Source organism: Trichechus manatus, unplaced genomic scaffold, assembly GCF_000243295.1.
Source record: "Trichechus manatus latirostris isolate Lorelei unplaced genomic scaffold, TriManLat1.0 scaffold00219, whole genome shotgun sequence".
Classification (NCBI taxonomy): domain Eukaryota; kingdom Metazoa; phylum Chordata; class Mammalia; order Sirenia; family Trichechidae; genus Trichechus; species Trichechus manatus.
In genome coordinates this window covers 1,459,754-1,477,588 of record NW_004444155.1, presented here as the reverse complement: position 1 = coordinate 1,477,588, position 17,835 = coordinate 1,459,754, and the positions used below count along the sequence as shown (strand labels likewise).

Genomic DNA, 17,835 nt, shown 5'->3' with positions numbered 1-17,835 from the left:
GAAATAAATGAAATAGAGAATAGAAAAACAATAGAAACAATCAACAAAACCAAAAGTTGGTTCTCTGAAAGGATCAACAAAATCAACAAACCACTGGCCAGACTGACAAAAGAAAAACAGGAGAGGACACAAATCACCCAAATAAGAAATGAAATGGGGGACATTACAATAGACCCAACTGAAATAAAATAGATTACAAGAAGTCATACAGGAATAGTGGTCTTGATATACTTACTTAAAGACTCAGCAGCTCAGTAATATTTTTAAAATACTCAATACTGATCTCATCAAAATTATATCATGAAAGTGAGAGATTAGGAAGAGTCTGTGTATGGTAGCTGAAGACTAGAATTTAACATCATTTTCCACTATGGGAAGTTATCTTAGTTATCTAGTGCTGCTGTAACAGAAATACCACACGTGGATGGCTTTAATGAAGAGAAATCTATTCTCTCACAGTTTAGGAGGCTAGAAATCTGAATTTACCGTGCCAGCTCCAAGGGAAGTCTTCCTCTGTCGGCTCTGGAGGAAGGTCCTTGTCATCAATCTTCCCCTGGTCTAGGAGCTTTTCAGCGCAGGGACCCTGGGTCCAAAGGACTCACGCCCCTGGCTCTTCGTCTTGGTAGTGATGAGGTCCCTGTCTCTCTGCTCACTTCTTTTTTATATCTCAGAAGAGACTGACTTAAGATACCACCTAATCTTGTTGAGTCCTGCTTTAACGTTAAGTCCTCTAATCCTGCCTCGTTACCATCGTAGAGGTAGGATTTACAGCACACAGGAAAATCACATCAGATACTGGGGGTCATGGCCTAGCCGAGTTGGCACACATTTTGGGGGTACACAATTCAACCCACGACAGAAGTCAAGAGCTGATGCCAAAATACAGAAGTACTAATACAAGCCTATTATTTAGATAAGCAGAAGTCAATACCAAAAGAACTGAAAACAGTTGCTTCTGGAAGGGGAAAATGGTGGTAGGAGACCTGTTTTTGTTACAAACTATTCAACCATTTGATTCTTTAACATGCACATGTACAACTGTAATTAAAAAACTTTTTTATTATGAAAGGTAATACCTAAGCCCAAGAAAAAGAGGCCACGGTTTCACCAGCATTGTGTCCTTGCCCCAGAGCCCAGGAATCCTCATCTGGAACACATTTCCATGGAAACAGCCTTCCCTCTGGTCTTTCTAGCTCTATGGGTTTTCTCTTCTCCAGGTCTAGCTGCCTTTTCCTAGACAAGCATTTCCTTGGTTTAATTATTTTCTCAGCTGTCCTCTTCTGAACCAAGGTGGAGTGTTGACGAGATCACCATTCCGCATTTAATTACAGGGCCCTGACAGAACCTAGGCCTCTATGGGGTCATGCCGCAGGAGCTGACATACCAGTACCAGAACTGAGGGTCTCCTCCTGAAGCTTCAGCACAGGGCTTAAAGCTAGGTTCCCTTTACCACAGCCCCTTCCTCCCTCAAATAAAGTCTTAGGCTATTTTTAGCCAGTCCCAAAAGCTACAACTAATGTCCATATAACATAGAATATTTGGAAAGTTACAGTTCTCCAGGCTCATTTCAACATTTCTAAGACCTACTGCAAAGGTTGTGAGGATTAAAGTGCCTTTAAAAAAGCTGTTACAGTGCCTGACATAAAATTTACTGAGTACTCAGCAAGTCCATAAACTAGCAGGACCCCACGGTGCAGATCCAACAAGCAGGCTGATCCTTCTCAGGCACAGGTCACAGCCTTACCCTTGTCATGTTCTTACGCTGGTGTGTTTAAAACACTGTAAACCAGCTCATTCCCTGACAAAACTCCAAAGCATTGTCCTGCAGCTCTCAGGACGGGAACCATCAACCCAGCTTGCGAGGAAATGCATTTTCATTTAACTATTCTGATCACAGGCCAAAAAAAAAGGTTGAGTCAACCAAGATTGAAGAACCCTCAGAATTTCTGAATGAAGCTGCCAGACGCACTCACTCCTTTCAGCATTCTTTGTAATAGTGAAAGCTAGAGACAATCTAGATAAGGGTCTTACAGAGTTCCTGGATGGACTACTGAAAGGCTGATGGTGAGCAGCCTCAGGAGACAGGCCTGGAAATCTGCTTCTGAAAGGTCACAACCCTGAAAATCCTATGCAGCAGTTCTACTCTGCACACTCGGGGTTACTATGGGCCAGAACACTCGACAGCAGCTAACAAGTAGTCAAACGGAAAACTCTGTGGTATTAAAAACTGAGTAGATTTATATGTGCTAACATGAAAATGTCCAGGCTGAACTATAAAAGGAAAAATGCCCAACTGTAAAGAGTAACGCCCTGCATGGAGTAACGTCATCTGTGTGCTTAAAGGTACAGAGAAAACTTCAGGAACGACAAGAAACCTAACAGGAGTGAGGAACTAGACCGCCTGAAGCTGGGCAGTCGCTTACCCTCAGATCTTCCCCTCTCCAGAGAATATACACAGCTCTCTGATCACGAACCCAAACAATTCAACATGCAACACACAAACAAAAACCACGGGAACAAGTTTTCTAAAAACTGTAAGCTTTTTATTCAGTTAAGAGGTAGACAGATGAACATGAAGGCTGTCCCATTTAACCTGCCCAAATTCACATTCCACTTCATTCATCCATCCCAGCTGCCAAAAATCTGAAATAACCAAGATTCCCAGAAGGCTTTTTCTTCCTACTTCTTCTTAGCAGTAAGTCAATAAATTGCTTGCAAAGAGGTTACTACTAACTTCAGTTTTCACTGTGTTCAAAGAACCTCATTCTTCTAGAAGTTTTCCGCGTTATGCCAATAGAACCTGCCACTACTCTGACAGGGAGGCAGAGTACAAATGACTATTTCTAGCAGAGACTACAAGGGGAGCTTCAGTTTAACTGTGTGTGTTCAATCCCTGTGCATGTTCGGGCAGAAGCTGGTGAAATCAAGGAAGCAGAGCACACACTGGCAAACGGCTCTGAATGGTTGTTGTCTCTGAAGATTAACTTGTGGTTTGTTTTTAAACATTAAAACATAATGGAATTGAAGCCTGATAGAAAAAGTAGAGAAATATGTACAGGAAGTCACAGCCCAGAAGAAAATGGGACATCATTAGCAACCAGTGGAAACCTGGCTATTTTACATAGCTAATTTTGAGACAAGTCATATTTAGCACAAAAGCAATTATAGCACAAGTAACACTTCCCTCCCACAGCTCCCAGTCAGTCAAAGACTGTAACACTGGAGTCATCCTTCAAGGGAGCAGGAATGTGTAAGGTGGTCCCGAACACTGACACACATTTTAATCCCAAATAACTTCACACTCTGAGGACGACATATTTGAAGACTGCCATGATAGCAGCACTGATAACTCCAGAAATGGGGACCGTGACAAACCAGGCCATAAAAATGTTGCGGAAGAGTCGCCAGTCAACAGCCTTCTTAGATCTGAGCCAGCCAACGGATACGACAGAGCCCACCTACAGAGGGAAAAAGATCTATGAAAACGGTTCCTAAAGTGCCAAGGATACTTTGTTAAACGTAAAGTTATTTAAATAAGGAGCTCCAGACTATTGGACAAGATTGATTCCATGAAAACTGGTTTGTAACAGGTTAGGAAGACTACTCCTTGGAAAGATGAAGGCAATATAAAAATACAGTCAGTAAATCTGTGCTAACTGGGGTAAAATGATACGAGAAAAACACCTTCTTTCTCCCCTCCTGGAATTTCTTAACAACTGTATTGATTTAATAATAAATCAAATTATGCAAAATTATTTAAAATTTTAGGTTTTCCAAAGATCATTCTACCAAGAGGCTGCTATTAGACCTAACAGCTGATCACCTGGAGAGATACTCTGGCAGAAAAAGGATGATTCATCAGACTCCCTAATGGGCCAAACTTGAATTTCCTTAAGGAAGCCAGTTTGGTCCTTTTCCTATTACTGTTCAGTGGTCAAACAACCTTCAGTATTTCAGCCTTGATAGGCCCTGAAGGTGTGCTCTCTGTAAATAACTGCCCATCCAGAAGCATCCAGACTTGCAAAACCAAGGCTTCAGCCACCACAAATGGCAGCAACAACCCACATAGCCAGAACTATATAAAGCTGACTACTTTATTAGCACACACCCAAACTACTCTGAATGGCCTCCTGAAAAAGAGCACTTTTAACAGTGCTAAAGTAGAAATGACCTGAGATCAAAAAAACGACAAAGCAACTGTAATGAGCCAGAAATCACAGCTAGTGCTCTGTAATGGAAAAAGACTTGTACACAATTTTGGAAGAATATACATTAACTGCTTAAACAAGTAGACACAAAAAATTATAAAATATAAGCTTTTACATTCTTGTATTCACTTGTCCTAAACTCGTGGACTCTTGAAGACTCCTACTGCACAAAACTTTCTAAATCAAAGTACCAGAGAAGTAAAGCCTACATGTTACTAGAACCATTCATCAGACACACTACACATCCTTTAGACTTACTTTACAATGCGTTGTACTGATGGGAAGGCCAATGTTTGATGCAATTACCACAGTGAGGGCAGATGCCAGTTCAATACTGAAGCCGCTGTAGACAAAAAAAGAGTGACTACTTCAGTTCGATTTTCTGACACGCTAGCACTTCAAGTTAAAGTGATCTTGCTTTCGCTGTACTTGGTGACAAAACATCCACTGACATCTTTATTTGCTCTAACGCCTGAAATCTGAAGTTGGGCCACAAGACTCCTCCTCTTTCCCCTCTCCTCCAACGTCTGACTGAGGCTTTAGGCTCTTCTGGAAGTCCAGTATTAAACCTGTCTGCGCTTTTATTTTGAAGAACTTTGTAAACATTAGTCTTAGCTCCCGAGTAAAGACAAATAAAAGCCAAGTATTCACAGCGCTTCACTCTTAGCACACAAATCTTCCTCAAAAAAGTTATTTGGTTAACAGAACTTTGAAGCTGAATGGATAAATGTTTAACCAAAATTATGTTTAAGGGCCATAAAGTTAAGTAAAATTTAAAAACTTCGCATCAACAAACTTGGTTACTTTAACTAAAAAACAACTTATGTGTTAGCACTATATAATATTACATAATCTCTTATGGAAAAATGAGTATTACACTAAGGCCTGCTTCAACAACTCACCTAGAGGGGGTGATTGGTGTCAGATCTTTTCCCATCGTCTGGATAACTCTCCTTCCCCAGACCCACAGGCCAATACAGATTCCAACACCACCATAGAGTAGAAGCCATATTGGTGTTGCTACTTTTGAAGAAACATCTCCTGTATCATAAACCAGATACAAAGCAACCAGGGGACCAATGGCATTGCTGGAAGAAAAAAAAAGGGGACAGTTGGCTTTCTAGGCAGAACTAGCATGATTGGATTTGCTGAACACACTGGAGTTGTTCAATGCACACCTTTCAAGCTCATTTAGCAAATGAGTCTTTTTTTCAAAGGAAATATATGGAACCTCAACATACACAACAGAAAAAAAATGAGCCACTCTGATGGAGGGGAGGGCCATGCATCTGGTCACCTCTCCTCCTACGAAGGGCCTGGAACAACTCTTGGGTCCAGAGAACAGCTTATAAAGCACAGAACTAAGGCTAACAACACACAAATTCATTCTACAGGGCAGTAGTTTTAAGTTTTCATCTTATATTCCACTATTTACTATCAAAGAACTGGTTCCTATCCTGACAAAAAGGCTTTTCTGTGAAAGACATCTGTTTGTCATCTACAGAAACAAAGTTAAAAACGTTCTTTATAACCTCTCTAAAGACTAAGATTTTACCACCTGTATTATTAAGTCAAGAACTACTATTACCTCATTCTACCTAGACTATTCAGGGTCCTTCGGATGGCACGGGTACCACTGCCACTGTGCCTCCCCCACCCCATAAAACCGGTAAGACACTTTAAAAATGGAAAAAGCAGTGCTAAAATTCAATGTCTTCTAACCTGACATCATTGCCACCATGGGCAAATGACCCGAAGCAGGCCGTGAGGATCTGCAGGAATTGGAAGAGGAGAGACACTTCTGGTTTATCTTGATCATACCATTCTTCTTCTAAAGAGCCATTACTTCCTTTTCGGTCGCCCAGACCCATTTCTCCCTTAACACTTATGTCCACCTCAGACGCAGAGTGAATATCAGACACAGCATTGCAGTAACTGGTGTAACTATCCATGCGAATTCGCTTCTTGGTGTCTGCACTAGCCCACGTCAGCTTCTCCATTTCTTCACCTTTTTGTTCGCCTTCTTTGGCACGGAATGAATCCAGAGGCATGCCACAGATTGCCATGGTATAGGAAGTATAGCTATTATTGCGCCTCAAGGGTTTGTCACCAGAGTCTCCCATGCAGTCTCCCACCTTGGCAAGATGTAATTTATGGAGGAGCTCTTTGTACAAGCCAGAATCTTTATGCACGGTGTGATACTGGTAGTGTCCACTGGAGTTTATCTGGTTGCTGACCGCTTGATTGAACTGAACAAGGTTCCCATTAGGCAACTGCACTGCACCTACGCAGACCAAAAAGGTAACATCAAGACCAAAACAGTAAGTTTCTTCACCACCACAGGTAACAAAGAGAACCAATTTCCCCCACTCGTGGAATGTCAACTCACCATTCATGGCGCTGTCTATGCTGGTTTCCTCTTTCAGGTCCATGCTGGGAAGCTTCTCTTGCTCTGGAGCTTCCTCCAAGTCTCCAAGCTTGAACGAGACCGTCCTCTCCTCCACCACAGCCCGGAGGGGCGCAGCGGCACACCCCACGTCAGGGACAACAGGATTCCTACTTTCAACATCACCAAGAGATAACTTTGTTTCTTCACGGTCTTCTTTCAAGCTGTTCTTTTTTTCCATCAAGGGGCTTTCAGAAGGACTGGACTTTATTTCTCCTAGAAAAGGGGTGTTTTGGTTTGGTTTCGACCGCACCAACTTCCTGCACAGCTCCCTTTCCCCACCCCACCCCACCTCACAGTAAGAACACACGTAAATTACAAACAAGGATAATTTTCCCATCTACTTTGTCAACAACTCATCCTACACCTAAGAACAAACCAGCAATGCACAACACCCTACATCAGGAGTTGACAAACTTTTTCTGCAAAGGGCCAGAGAACAAATATTTTAGGTTTCTAAACTCTTAGTCACATATTCTTGTTCTTTATTATTATTTTTACAGCCCTATTTTTCTGGATTGAATTAAAAACCCAAACCAAACCCATTACCGAATCGATACCAACTCATAGTGACCCTATACGACAGAGCAGAACCGCTCCATAGGGCTTCCAAGAAGCAGCTGGTGGATTCGAACTGCTGACCTTTTGGTTAGCAGCCAAGCTCTTAACCACTGCACCACCAGGGCTCCATGGATTGAATTATGACTCTCAAAAAATATGTGCTATAAATCTTAACCCCTGTACGTGTGGTTTTACTCCCGTTTGGGAATGCATTTTCTTCATTATATTAACAAACACAGAAATATTCTCTCTGCTGTTACGCAGCAGCATTAGTGTATGGCGCGTCTTGAATCAATCTGTTTTGAAATCTAACAGAGCAGATCAAGGAAGCAGGCAGAGATGGGGGAAGACAGATGCCATGCCACATGAAGATCCCCAAGAAACAGAAGCTGAAAAGAGAGGAGACCCCACCCCCAGAGAAAAAGCCTTCCCCTAGAGCCGGAGCCCTAAATTCATACTTCTAGCCTCCTAAACTGTGAGAAAATAAATTTGTTTGTTATAGCCACCCACCTGTGATATCTCTGTTACAGCAGCATCAGAGAACTAAGACACCTACCAATCTTAGCTCCCTGCCAACCTTTTCAGTACTGACTACACCTAAATCATATTTCAAAAAAGGAATCCCTCGAATTTCAGCCCAAGAGTTCAAGCAAGTTAACAGTTCAATGCACGCAACTAGAAATGACAACTTTAACTTCTACTTCTTTGTTTCCAGAAATAAAGTCTACATCTCAGAAGCCTTATGGTTCTGAGCTCCATGGCCAGATAGAAAGTCCCATGCCAGCAGCTCAGTATATTAACCCACTCTTTCAGCTACTGCAGTCATGCATCTAGCAAGATGTCTCTTCTCTCGCTGAGGAACAAAACGAGGTCAGGAAGTCTGGAAAGCCTTGTTCCTGCTAAGTGTCCAGCACAGCCAAGCACAGAGCCTCTGCGAGGCCCTTCAGTTCAGCTGCAGTGACACAGCACTCTTCCTGACACCACTGCAGTCTGTACATCACCCTGCTTCTAAGGAATAAACTGTGAGTCGCCAACCTGGCATTTGCACAGATGAAAAAGGCAGAAAAAGATCTCAGCCACTAAGAAAAGGAATACAAAATTTAATGAGAAAACTACCGGAACCTATTTAGTATTTAACTATACGACACGTATAGTAATAGCCTAAGTGACTCCCTCACATGCCCTTAAAAATGCTTACCTCTAGAATCTGTATTAACCTGAGTTATTAACCTCTGATAATTAACCAGATCTAAGGTCAGATAAGGAGCCCCGGTGGTGCAGTGGTTTCAGCATTTGGCTGCTAACCAAAAGGTCAGCAGTTCCAATCTACCAGCTGCTCCTCAGAAACCCTATGGGGCAGTTCTGCTCTATCCCATAGGGGCGCTGTGAGTTGGAATCGACTCGATGGCAATGGTTGTTCTTAAGATCAGATATACACGTTATACTCAGCTTTACGTGTCTGAATCTGAAGTTATACACTAAGAACTACACGTAAGTAAGTAGCTGAGGCAAACGTTTCTTCTACGAAAATGTTCTGTACTTACCTCTTAATTTTTCATTATGGTATCTGCATATTTTTCAATTAATGTAGGCTACAACTTCTCCGTATTTATCTATCATGTCACTGCAACTGATTCAGGTACAGTAAGAAAATAAACTACAGCGTAAGTCAAATAGCCCTTATGACTCATGCCACAAAAAAATACGGTTTGGGCAACAAACCCAAATTTACTAAAAAAGTCTTACATTGCCAACTTGGCCAAACAGTGGGTTTTTACAGGTGATCAAACAAACAAGCATGTTACTAGTTATATTTTTCTGCTGCACACAGTTACTTACGTTCAATTTTTCTCTTCATCCTGGGACATACAAAGAACCAGACGATAAGGGCACAGAAAACTGCGCATCCCACCGAGATGAGGATGGTACCCCACAGAGGAAGTCTGTCAAAGCCCAGCACTAGGAGATAAAACGGTGCATCTTGAAAACCCCAGGGCAACAGCCCCCTGCAATGATGTGTAAACCCTCTGGGACTCTGAGGGGATCCCCAAGCCAGCCCATCACCTTTCACAGCTGCTACCAGAGTTTACTGTGCTAACAGCTATAAAAATAAATCAGCTTTCAATCTGTGAGAAAAATCCAACAGTTATCTTAAACACTTGCAAGACTGAAACTTCCTAAGCTCCTTCACATTCTATCCCTGTCTTCTTCCTTTCTTCATTTTAAAAGAAGATACTAAGGATTACTTTATTATGAAGACTTGCAAACTAGCTATCCCACTCACCAGCCTTCTCACGTTAGCTGCCATACTCTACATTTGCACATACAGATTTATTTAATGTTAAAAAGGAAGGAGTCAAGCTGATAAAATTTCTACAGAAAGTTATCACATCCATACTAGCCTTCAGTAAAATCTTTTAACAAGATTGTCTCTTTGGAACTATTACCAAACTAAGAAACAAAGAAAACTGGAATGTTGTCTATCAAAAGATAAGATTATCTTAAAGAGCTTTCACAAAAGGAAAAACAGTTTGGTAGTAAATTCACAAATAACCCAGATCTTAAAAGACACTTGCCTACCAATACTTTCTACGTGGCTCAGAGATGGCTAATTAGTTATCTACTTGTTACTTTAATGTTAATAAACTCCAAATCACTAACCTGTACTGAAGACAGAATCAAACCACTATATAATCCAATTAAGTCTAAAAGACACTACAATTATCTGTAGTTCTCTAAGAACACCTTAGTTACTTGTAGTTCTTTTGCTTTATTTTCCTTATTAGAAATTAACTTATGAAATGGAAATTCTATTGTCCAATGATCAGTCTTTAAAAATCAGACAAACTATAGTCTCTTCTTAGACTGAAGGCCTATAGTGACTACGTTGTCTTTTCACCTTAATCTCTGCTCTCAATTTCATCACGCTGGCAAGTCAGACAGACTGAGCTGTACATAAGATTTAATCAGTGTCTATCACAATGCAAATCTGCCTACTTTCCAAAAGTCAAAAAGCGGAAACAAAGACACTGATGTTTCTGGTAAACGATCCACAAAGGACAGGAAAAAATGTCGAAGTTCACATTTTCAAAACTGACTAAAAATTTGTTTGATTTCACTGAACTATGAACCTTGCCATTAACGCATAAACCAGCAGTACTTAGTTTCATGGGAGATTTTTCTTGTTTATCAAGAACACAATTTTAAACAAGTTTTTCTTCATACACACCATTTAGAATAAGGAGTCTAGTATCTCCTGAGATCAATAAATCTCATAAAGTACTCCATTTATCTTTCTCGATTTATTCCAAGAACAAAGGCAAGGTTAAAATTACTTAGCTAATTCCATTTCTGGCCAGTGACATTACTTACATGTGGTTGAAGAAGCAAATCACAACCCATTAGTCAGAAGAAAAATCAATTTAATGGGCCACAATCAGCATTTAAAAAACTAGTGTATTTGAAAATAGTGCATCACACGTAGTAAGCAGGTATCTATCTAGCTCACTCGTTCTGTGTAAAGCCATGTGAGCTCTGGGCAGCAACACCATGGCTTCCAATGGGTCCCAGTCAGAAGACTTAAAGCCAGTGACAACCAAACCACAGGAGCTTAGCCAGGACAGCTGGTCCAAGGCATGTACTGTCCTGCCTAACGGGTTACAAGTCCTCAATCTTTTGTAGTTGTTAAATTATACATATATAGCTGTGATTTAACTCATGCTTTGCCTTAGTTCCAATGTAAAAGTAAATGTTTCAATCTTTACATTCTCACAGATTTTTTCCTCTTAGCTGCATGAATTCTTCTTCCAAGTGCACTTAGACCAGTTGTTAAACATGCCAACTCTTCTCATTCAAGCAGATTCAGGGAGTAAATTTAGTACTTAGAAACAAAAGTAGCTCCATTTGGAAGAGAAAAATCAGACTATCCAGCAAACTAGTTCTAAATGACTGACTGCTGAAGACCAAATACTACTAATGACTCTTCAGTAGTTGAGGGCAATATCAATTCCAGCATTTTTAGCATAGATAGGAGAAAGGGAGGGAGAAGATCGTATTATCGGTGGATCCTGTGAAGACTAAAGAGGAAAGGTCTGTAGTGATTTAGAATCTGAGCAGGTCTCTTTGGTTGAAAAACTATCTAGGTTAACTCAGCATACACTAGCCTGCAGCCTTCTGAAATGGGCGCAGGCCAGCCACCTTCTAGGAGATTTCAGCCCTGAAAAGCAAAAAGGGGTAAATTGTGCATTTAATACAAGTTTTGTAAACAACTTGAAATTGACATTTAAATATTTTAGGATGTACTTACAAGGTGCTCCAGTATACATGATGGAAAAGAGATTTATTCCAACTGTGCAGGCATAGAAAACTGGCAAAGCTCTCAAACCATTAGGAACTGGATCTGCCTGTAAAACACCATTAAGATCAATACACTGAAAGCTGTAAAAGTTAACCCATTTCTACAAAACCTTGTAACAGAGCAGGTTCAGGAATTACAGCGCCAACGTCTCTCCACAGCAGTTTCCAAGGGCAACTGAGCTTTTTCCTCCATATGCTCCTGGAAGTCTCCCCACCAAGGCTGATGCCATCTTCCACCTGCATTTATTTCAGTTTACGGAGCTGTGTTTTGGTCCTCCAGTCAACATGTCTTTTTTGCTTCTTTCCTTTTTATGTTACTTATTTACTTGCCATTTGAATAATAAAGCGACCTACCTACAGTACTGACTGATGAAATCCAGAATAATCATCTTTCAATACGCACATTTTCAGGGTACGTGAAGAAGTCCAGATGTAATCTCAAAACTCTCCTTACAAAGTCTGAGCACATATCTAAAAATGAACTACACTTCTGTAACAGATGGCAAGATAGAGACCATCAGATGTTAGGACACTGCTTTATCTGACTTTCTACCTTCGAAGATTTTTTAAAAGTAAAACGTGTAGTAGATCAGATAGGCAACAACCACTTCACGTACAAATATACCACGTTTCACCGAAGTGCTAAGATAAAAATCAATCATGCATTAGTTTATCCACTCTTTCAACTATCTGCCAAGGACTATTCTGGGCACTAGAATACAGGAGTAAATGAAACGAAGCTCCTGCCTCACAGAATATTCATATTCGACTATGGAATAATGTTAAGCTCTGACAAGTGCTATAAAAAAATCCAGAAGGCTGACGGGACAGTGATGGAAGGAGGGGCACGTTTTAGTCCAGGGAGGTCAGGGAATGAGTGTCACCTGAGTAGAGACATGAATGTAGTAAGCCAGCACTTGCATAAGCAACTAGCGGTAAAGAAGGAGCAAGTCACCCAGCTAATTATTCCACACAGAGGTATTAGCACATACAAAGGCCAGGAGGCAAAAAACTCTATGAAACAAGGAGGCCAGCGTGACTGGAAATGAGAGGAGTTCCACTTACAAGGAATGTGCATTAATTCTACAGGAAAGGAAAACACCCAAGTCAAACACTTAAAGAATGGGAGCACAAACCTAAGTAAACGACAAAGATCAATTTTAAAGATACTAGCCCAAAGGTTTAATATAATCTTGATCGCAATTCCAATGGAATATTGCCGGGGGGGGGGGGGGGGAGTAACAAAACAAAGACCCTAAAGCGATTCTAAACCTGATAAAAATAAACAATACATTGGGCAGAATGAGGTTAGTGGCTTAAGATCAACGAAACAGAAAAGCTCAGACATGGACCCATTTGTGTAGTAAGGATGCCATTCCTAATCAATGGCCCTCAATGAATAAAACCACTCTGAATGTTAACTCCCCAGCCATTGTTTTTGGTTTACCCATTGCTTACAAGGATAGTGAAATCACCAAAACAGACCCAAGAATAGATTACAGAACCTAGAACTGTTAAGCACCTCTGAATAATGTATCAGTGTCAGTCACACTCAAGGCAATCAGGTTATAAACCTGAGATGTATATGCATTTTTCTTTTAAGAACTATTCACAGTTTAAAAAAATTCTCCAGGAGGCCTAAACCAAACCGTATCCTTGTGGAGTCAATTCCAATCCACAGCAACCCTACAGGACAGAACAGAACTGTCCCACACAGTTTCCAAGGCTGTAACCTTTAGGGAGCAGATTGCCAGGTCTTTCTCCCATGGAGCAGCTGGTGGGTTCAAACTGCCAACCTTTCAGTTGACAACTGAGCGCTTAACCCCTACGTCACCAGAGCTTCTCCCAAGAGACCTAAGACCTCCCCCCCCCCCAAAAAAAAAAATAAGCCCATTACGGTTCTAGATACATTATGTAGGGATTTCTCTTCACAGATTATCAAAGACTATCTGCTAATACGGTATCTACAAATCAAACTGTAATTGGTCAAAAGTTGAGTAGCAGCAATACAGGCCGAAGAGTTTTAGTATTTTTTTGTACAGTCCAATCAAGTATTCCCTGAAGCAACCAGCAGTGAACTCAGTGAGGAAATGGTAACACTACTACTAACAGTTTATTATGAAATACATTCTCATGGGTTTTAGAAAAAAAAAAGTTCAAAAGACTCTAGCCTCTTTACTTCCTCTAGCCTTCTAGTTACTCCCAAAAGGTAACTAAGGCTAACGGTTTTTATGAAATTGTTTATCACTGCATGATCCATCTAACACACCTAAAACTGTGCCTGGGAACAACGTACATATACACCTCACCGTCCAGTTACGTACTCTAAGAAAGACAGGCTTAAAGTTCCCCATTTTCAGCCAGAGTAGTTCATTTTCTACATACTGGGTGTTCCGCTAAGTTTTTGTTTAAACAAAAGGTCTGCTAAGGTTTAAAAGCTGTTCTAGACATATTTAATGATTCCTAACAAATGGGATAATGCTTGATGGCCCGTGTTCTTGACCAGAATTTAAATACTCAAAAGGAAAACTCTCCTCTTCCTCTATTCCTCTGTTTAACGCCACAACAATCCTTAACAGAATGACCTCACCTTCATTCTGCTTTTTCCTCCTAAATAATCTAGTTATCTTTGGAAAAGAGACATTCAGAAGATGGAAATTTTTCAAAAACCAATTTTAATCTTGATTTCCAAAATAGAATCTTAAAAGAGTTGGAAAGTATCTTAAAGTTCAAATATTCAGATCTTGTCAGATGAGACCCAAAAAGCTTACCAGTCTAAGGATTTTTTCCAGCATTTTTAAAACCTAACGGTAACCATAAATATTTACACTCATCACCTAAAAACTCCTTATCTGTCACTGAGGGACTGGGGTGTGTGTACACACACACAGGGTGGAGGGGTGATATAAAAAAGCCTCAAAGTCACTATTGTTTTATACACTATTCTAATCGTTCTTGATCATTTTCATCCCTCATAACTACACAAGAAGTATATAGTTAGAATATAAATTAATATATCTAACTTAAGCTCTCAGAAACTGAGAAGTACATTCCTCAAATGATAGGTTCTTGGCACCTGAAGGAGCCCTGGTAGCGTAGTGCTTAAGAGTTTGGTTGCTAACCAAAAGGTCAGCAGTTCGAATTCACCAGTCGTTCCTTGGAAACCATATGAGGCAGTTCTACTGTATACACTCCTATAGGGTCGCTATGAGTTGGAATCAACTCTACAGCAACGGGTTTGGTTTTTCGGGGGGTGGGGGGTGAGGGACGGGACCTGAAAAATCCCTCTTGGTATCTCACAGCACGATTCTCCCTCCAGGAAAGAAGACAAGCTTGTTTTCTGGAGGGAACACACACAAAGCTTCTCCAGAAGAATCTGTCTCCCACTAATCAACAAAGTATCCATACAGGACCCTATTAATTCTCTGGTCTGTAAAGGGCTCTGCAGCTCTAGTAAAAACCTGGTCAATGACTATGGATAAGCCTCAAATTCAAACACCGTATTATCATAGACTATAGTTAGGGGGAAGTAAGAAGGTAGGTGCTAATCATACCTGCTTGTTAAATAAAACAGAACTTTTTGAGTTGGTCAATACCAATAAACTGTTCATGCTCTATCAGTCAAATTATACCTACCTATGGATGTTTCAGTAGGAGCTCTGGTGGCGCAGTGGTTAAGCACTCAGCTGCCAATCGAAAGGTCAGCAGTTCAAATCCACCAGCCACTACGCAGGAGAAAGATGTGGCAGTCTGCTGCTGTAAAGATGATAGCCTTGGAAAACTTATGAGGCACTTCTACTATCCTACAGGGTCACTATCAGTGTCAAATGACTCGATCGCAAGGGGTTACAGATGTTTCAAATCTTTAACAGTCAAATTGTTATATTTTGCCAGATTCAGGGTACGGGAAACAGTGATTATGATCACTTTCCTAGAATTTCTGAAGAGACATGATACAAATCCTTCCCCAGAGCAGCTTAAAACTAGACCAGACAAGTGAATCTAAACACATTCTTACCTCTTGGGATTAAGTGACCTATCTCCCCTCACTCAGATTTCTACAGTTCAGGAACATTTTAAAGAACTGACAATGGACCAGTTAAAAGCCACTCACCTGAGAAAAAGGACAACTTTGTTTCCTGAAAAAAATGCATTTACTCTTAATGTAACTTAGTCCCATGCCAACATAATCCCTTGTTGTCCACATTTATTTTGCAGTCAACATCTGACTTCTTGATAAAAGAAACGTGATCGGGTCTCTCAAAAAGATTTTCAAATGGACAGGAAATAAAACGACTGCCAGGATTGGGGGGGGGGGGCAAAAAAGAAAAACTACCTTTACTGGTTTTTTATCTGTTCTAAAAAACTAGAGTCGAGTCACGTGTGAATACAATCCTCATCTAGAGACTTATAAACTGGTTATGATAATCAGCGTTGTAGAAAGAACTATGTCAAGACTCAAACTACTCCATTTAACTGGCAGCTCAGAAACAGCCCCAAGGGACACTGACTTGTTGAACCTCCAGACTTACAATTCAAATTAGTCTGAATATAATACCGGCTTAGGCAAAGTAGTAATCTACACACAGCTAGACACCAAAACCAAACCCACTGCCGCAGAGTTGATTCTGACTCATAGCAACCCTACAGAACTGCCCCATTCGGTTTCCAAGACTGTCTCCCTCAGAGCAGCTGGTGAGTTCCAATCACAGACGTTTTGATTAGTAGCCAAGCGCTTTAACCAGTGTGCCACAGGGCTCCCACAGCCAAACTCATTTTAAATAAATGCCCTTATTTCTCCACTTGTCTCTCCTATTTCTTGGTAAGCCCTAGTACTCATTCAATCTTTCCCTCCCGGGTATTGAAAACTTGCTTCTTTCAGAGAATGCAACATACAAGAAGCATACAGAATTTTTTAATCTTCCAAGACCACAACACCTACACACCCATTATCATTTGCAAGAATGCTGCCCCAATTTGAACATGACTGAGTGACCCATTAAAAATCATGATAGGGAGGAAAAAGATTACCTTACGGAGAATGAATGCACGAACAAGGAAGAATAAGATTCCAGACATAACACCAGAAAGCAGCGGAGAAACAAACCAAGACATCACTGGAATAGAACACATTAAGAAAAAAATGTCAGCTACTGCAAATCAAGAAGCAGAAATCACTTCAATGTTCCATTTTCAAAATTGTTTAAGTCTGTCCTTCCATTTTACACCATCTTCTCCCGTACATACATGGTAATACATGACAAAAATTAAGAAGCCATTTAGAGTTAAACATACCGATTTTTATCAGTTCAGACCACTTGACGCCCTCCTGCCCCTTTGCTACGAGGGAGAAACCAATGGTCGCACCAACAATACAATGGGTCCCAGAAATGGGCAGCTTCAAAAATGAAGCCACTAGCTGCCACACAGCAGAACCTGAAACACAGTGAAGTTTTATTAAGCAGCAAAATTCCATCATGTGAACAGGGAATTCCGAAAGAAAAAATCTGAAACGTAGAGCACAAGAATGGAATCACTCATCATGCAAATTTGCTCATTCATCACTAAAACGAACTTACCAAACATAGCACTGACTGAGCCGGCCATCAGCAGCTGCTGGGTCGAGTTGTACATCTCCACATCAATCAAGCCCTTCCGGATTGTTTCACTCACTTTGGCCCCCAGTAAGACAGAGCCCACGGTTTCAAAGATGCTAGCTAGGATGCAGGCTTGCTTCAGGGTCACTACACCTGAGCCCACAGCTGTACCAAACGAATTCGCTACATCATTGGCTCCCACGGAGAAAGCCAAGATAAACGCAATAATGAAGCCCAGGATAAGCATCCATAAGTAGTCCACCAACGGACCAGAAGCGGCGGTGGTAGCAGCGACAGTACTCAGCGGGGGCACGGTAGACGCCATTCTCAAGAGTAGTGGTTTTTTAATTAATACGAGAATTACTGTGCAGCTTTCAAGATGTGTAAACAGATGATGAGGTATCAAAACACTATAATAAATAATATATATTATATAAAATTAAATACTGTAAAAGACGGCACAGAAACCGAGCTAGGGAGTTACTGCTATACGCTGCGTAGGAGCATCTGTTGTCTGTGGGTTCTTTGGCTCTGGAGGCCTAGAAGCACGGAGCGGAATTCCATGGCAGAGAAGAGCAAGGGCGTAAGTTCATCCTGTGGGGGAGGAAGAAATGACAATAGCGGCGCTGGGGGCCCCGCGGCCGGCTCGCGTCCACCGCGCACTGCC

At 41.1% G+C, this 17,835-nt stretch overlaps 1 protein-coding gene across 2 annotated transcripts in view; it reads right to left on the bottom strand.

The window, feature by feature from the left end:
- Positions 1-1,110: 1,110 nt before the first annotated feature.
- The window catches only part of SLC20A1 (solute carrier family 20 member 1), a 17,163-nt gene continuing 438 nt past the window's right edge, over positions 1,111-17,835 (bottom strand). Inside the window, exons 2-11 of one of the 2 annotated variants that reach the window (XM_004388861.2) lie at positions 17,151-17,762; positions 16,867-17,007; positions 16,603-16,688; positions 11,522-11,618; positions 9,055-9,174; positions 6,598-6,870; positions 5,931-6,492; positions 5,111-5,296; positions 4,467-4,551; positions 2,522-3,458 (exon numbers count right to left, since the gene is read on the bottom strand). In XM_004388861.2, the coding sequence (XP_004388918.1) occupies positions 3,297-3,458; positions 4,467-4,551; positions 5,111-5,296; positions 5,931-6,492; positions 6,598-6,870; positions 9,055-9,174; positions 11,522-11,618; positions 16,603-16,688; positions 16,867-17,007; positions 17,151-17,493 (2,055 nt within the window). In that variant the 5' untranslated portion in view covers positions 17,494-17,762 and the 3' untranslated portion in view covers positions 2,522-3,296. Of the gene's footprint in view, positions 3,459-4,466; positions 4,552-5,110; positions 5,297-5,930; positions 6,493-6,597; positions 6,871-9,054; positions 9,175-11,521; positions 11,619-16,602; positions 16,689-16,866; positions 17,008-17,150; positions 17,763-17,835 lie in introns of both variants that reach the window. The other variant, XM_023742814.1, reaches the window with a different exon arrangement.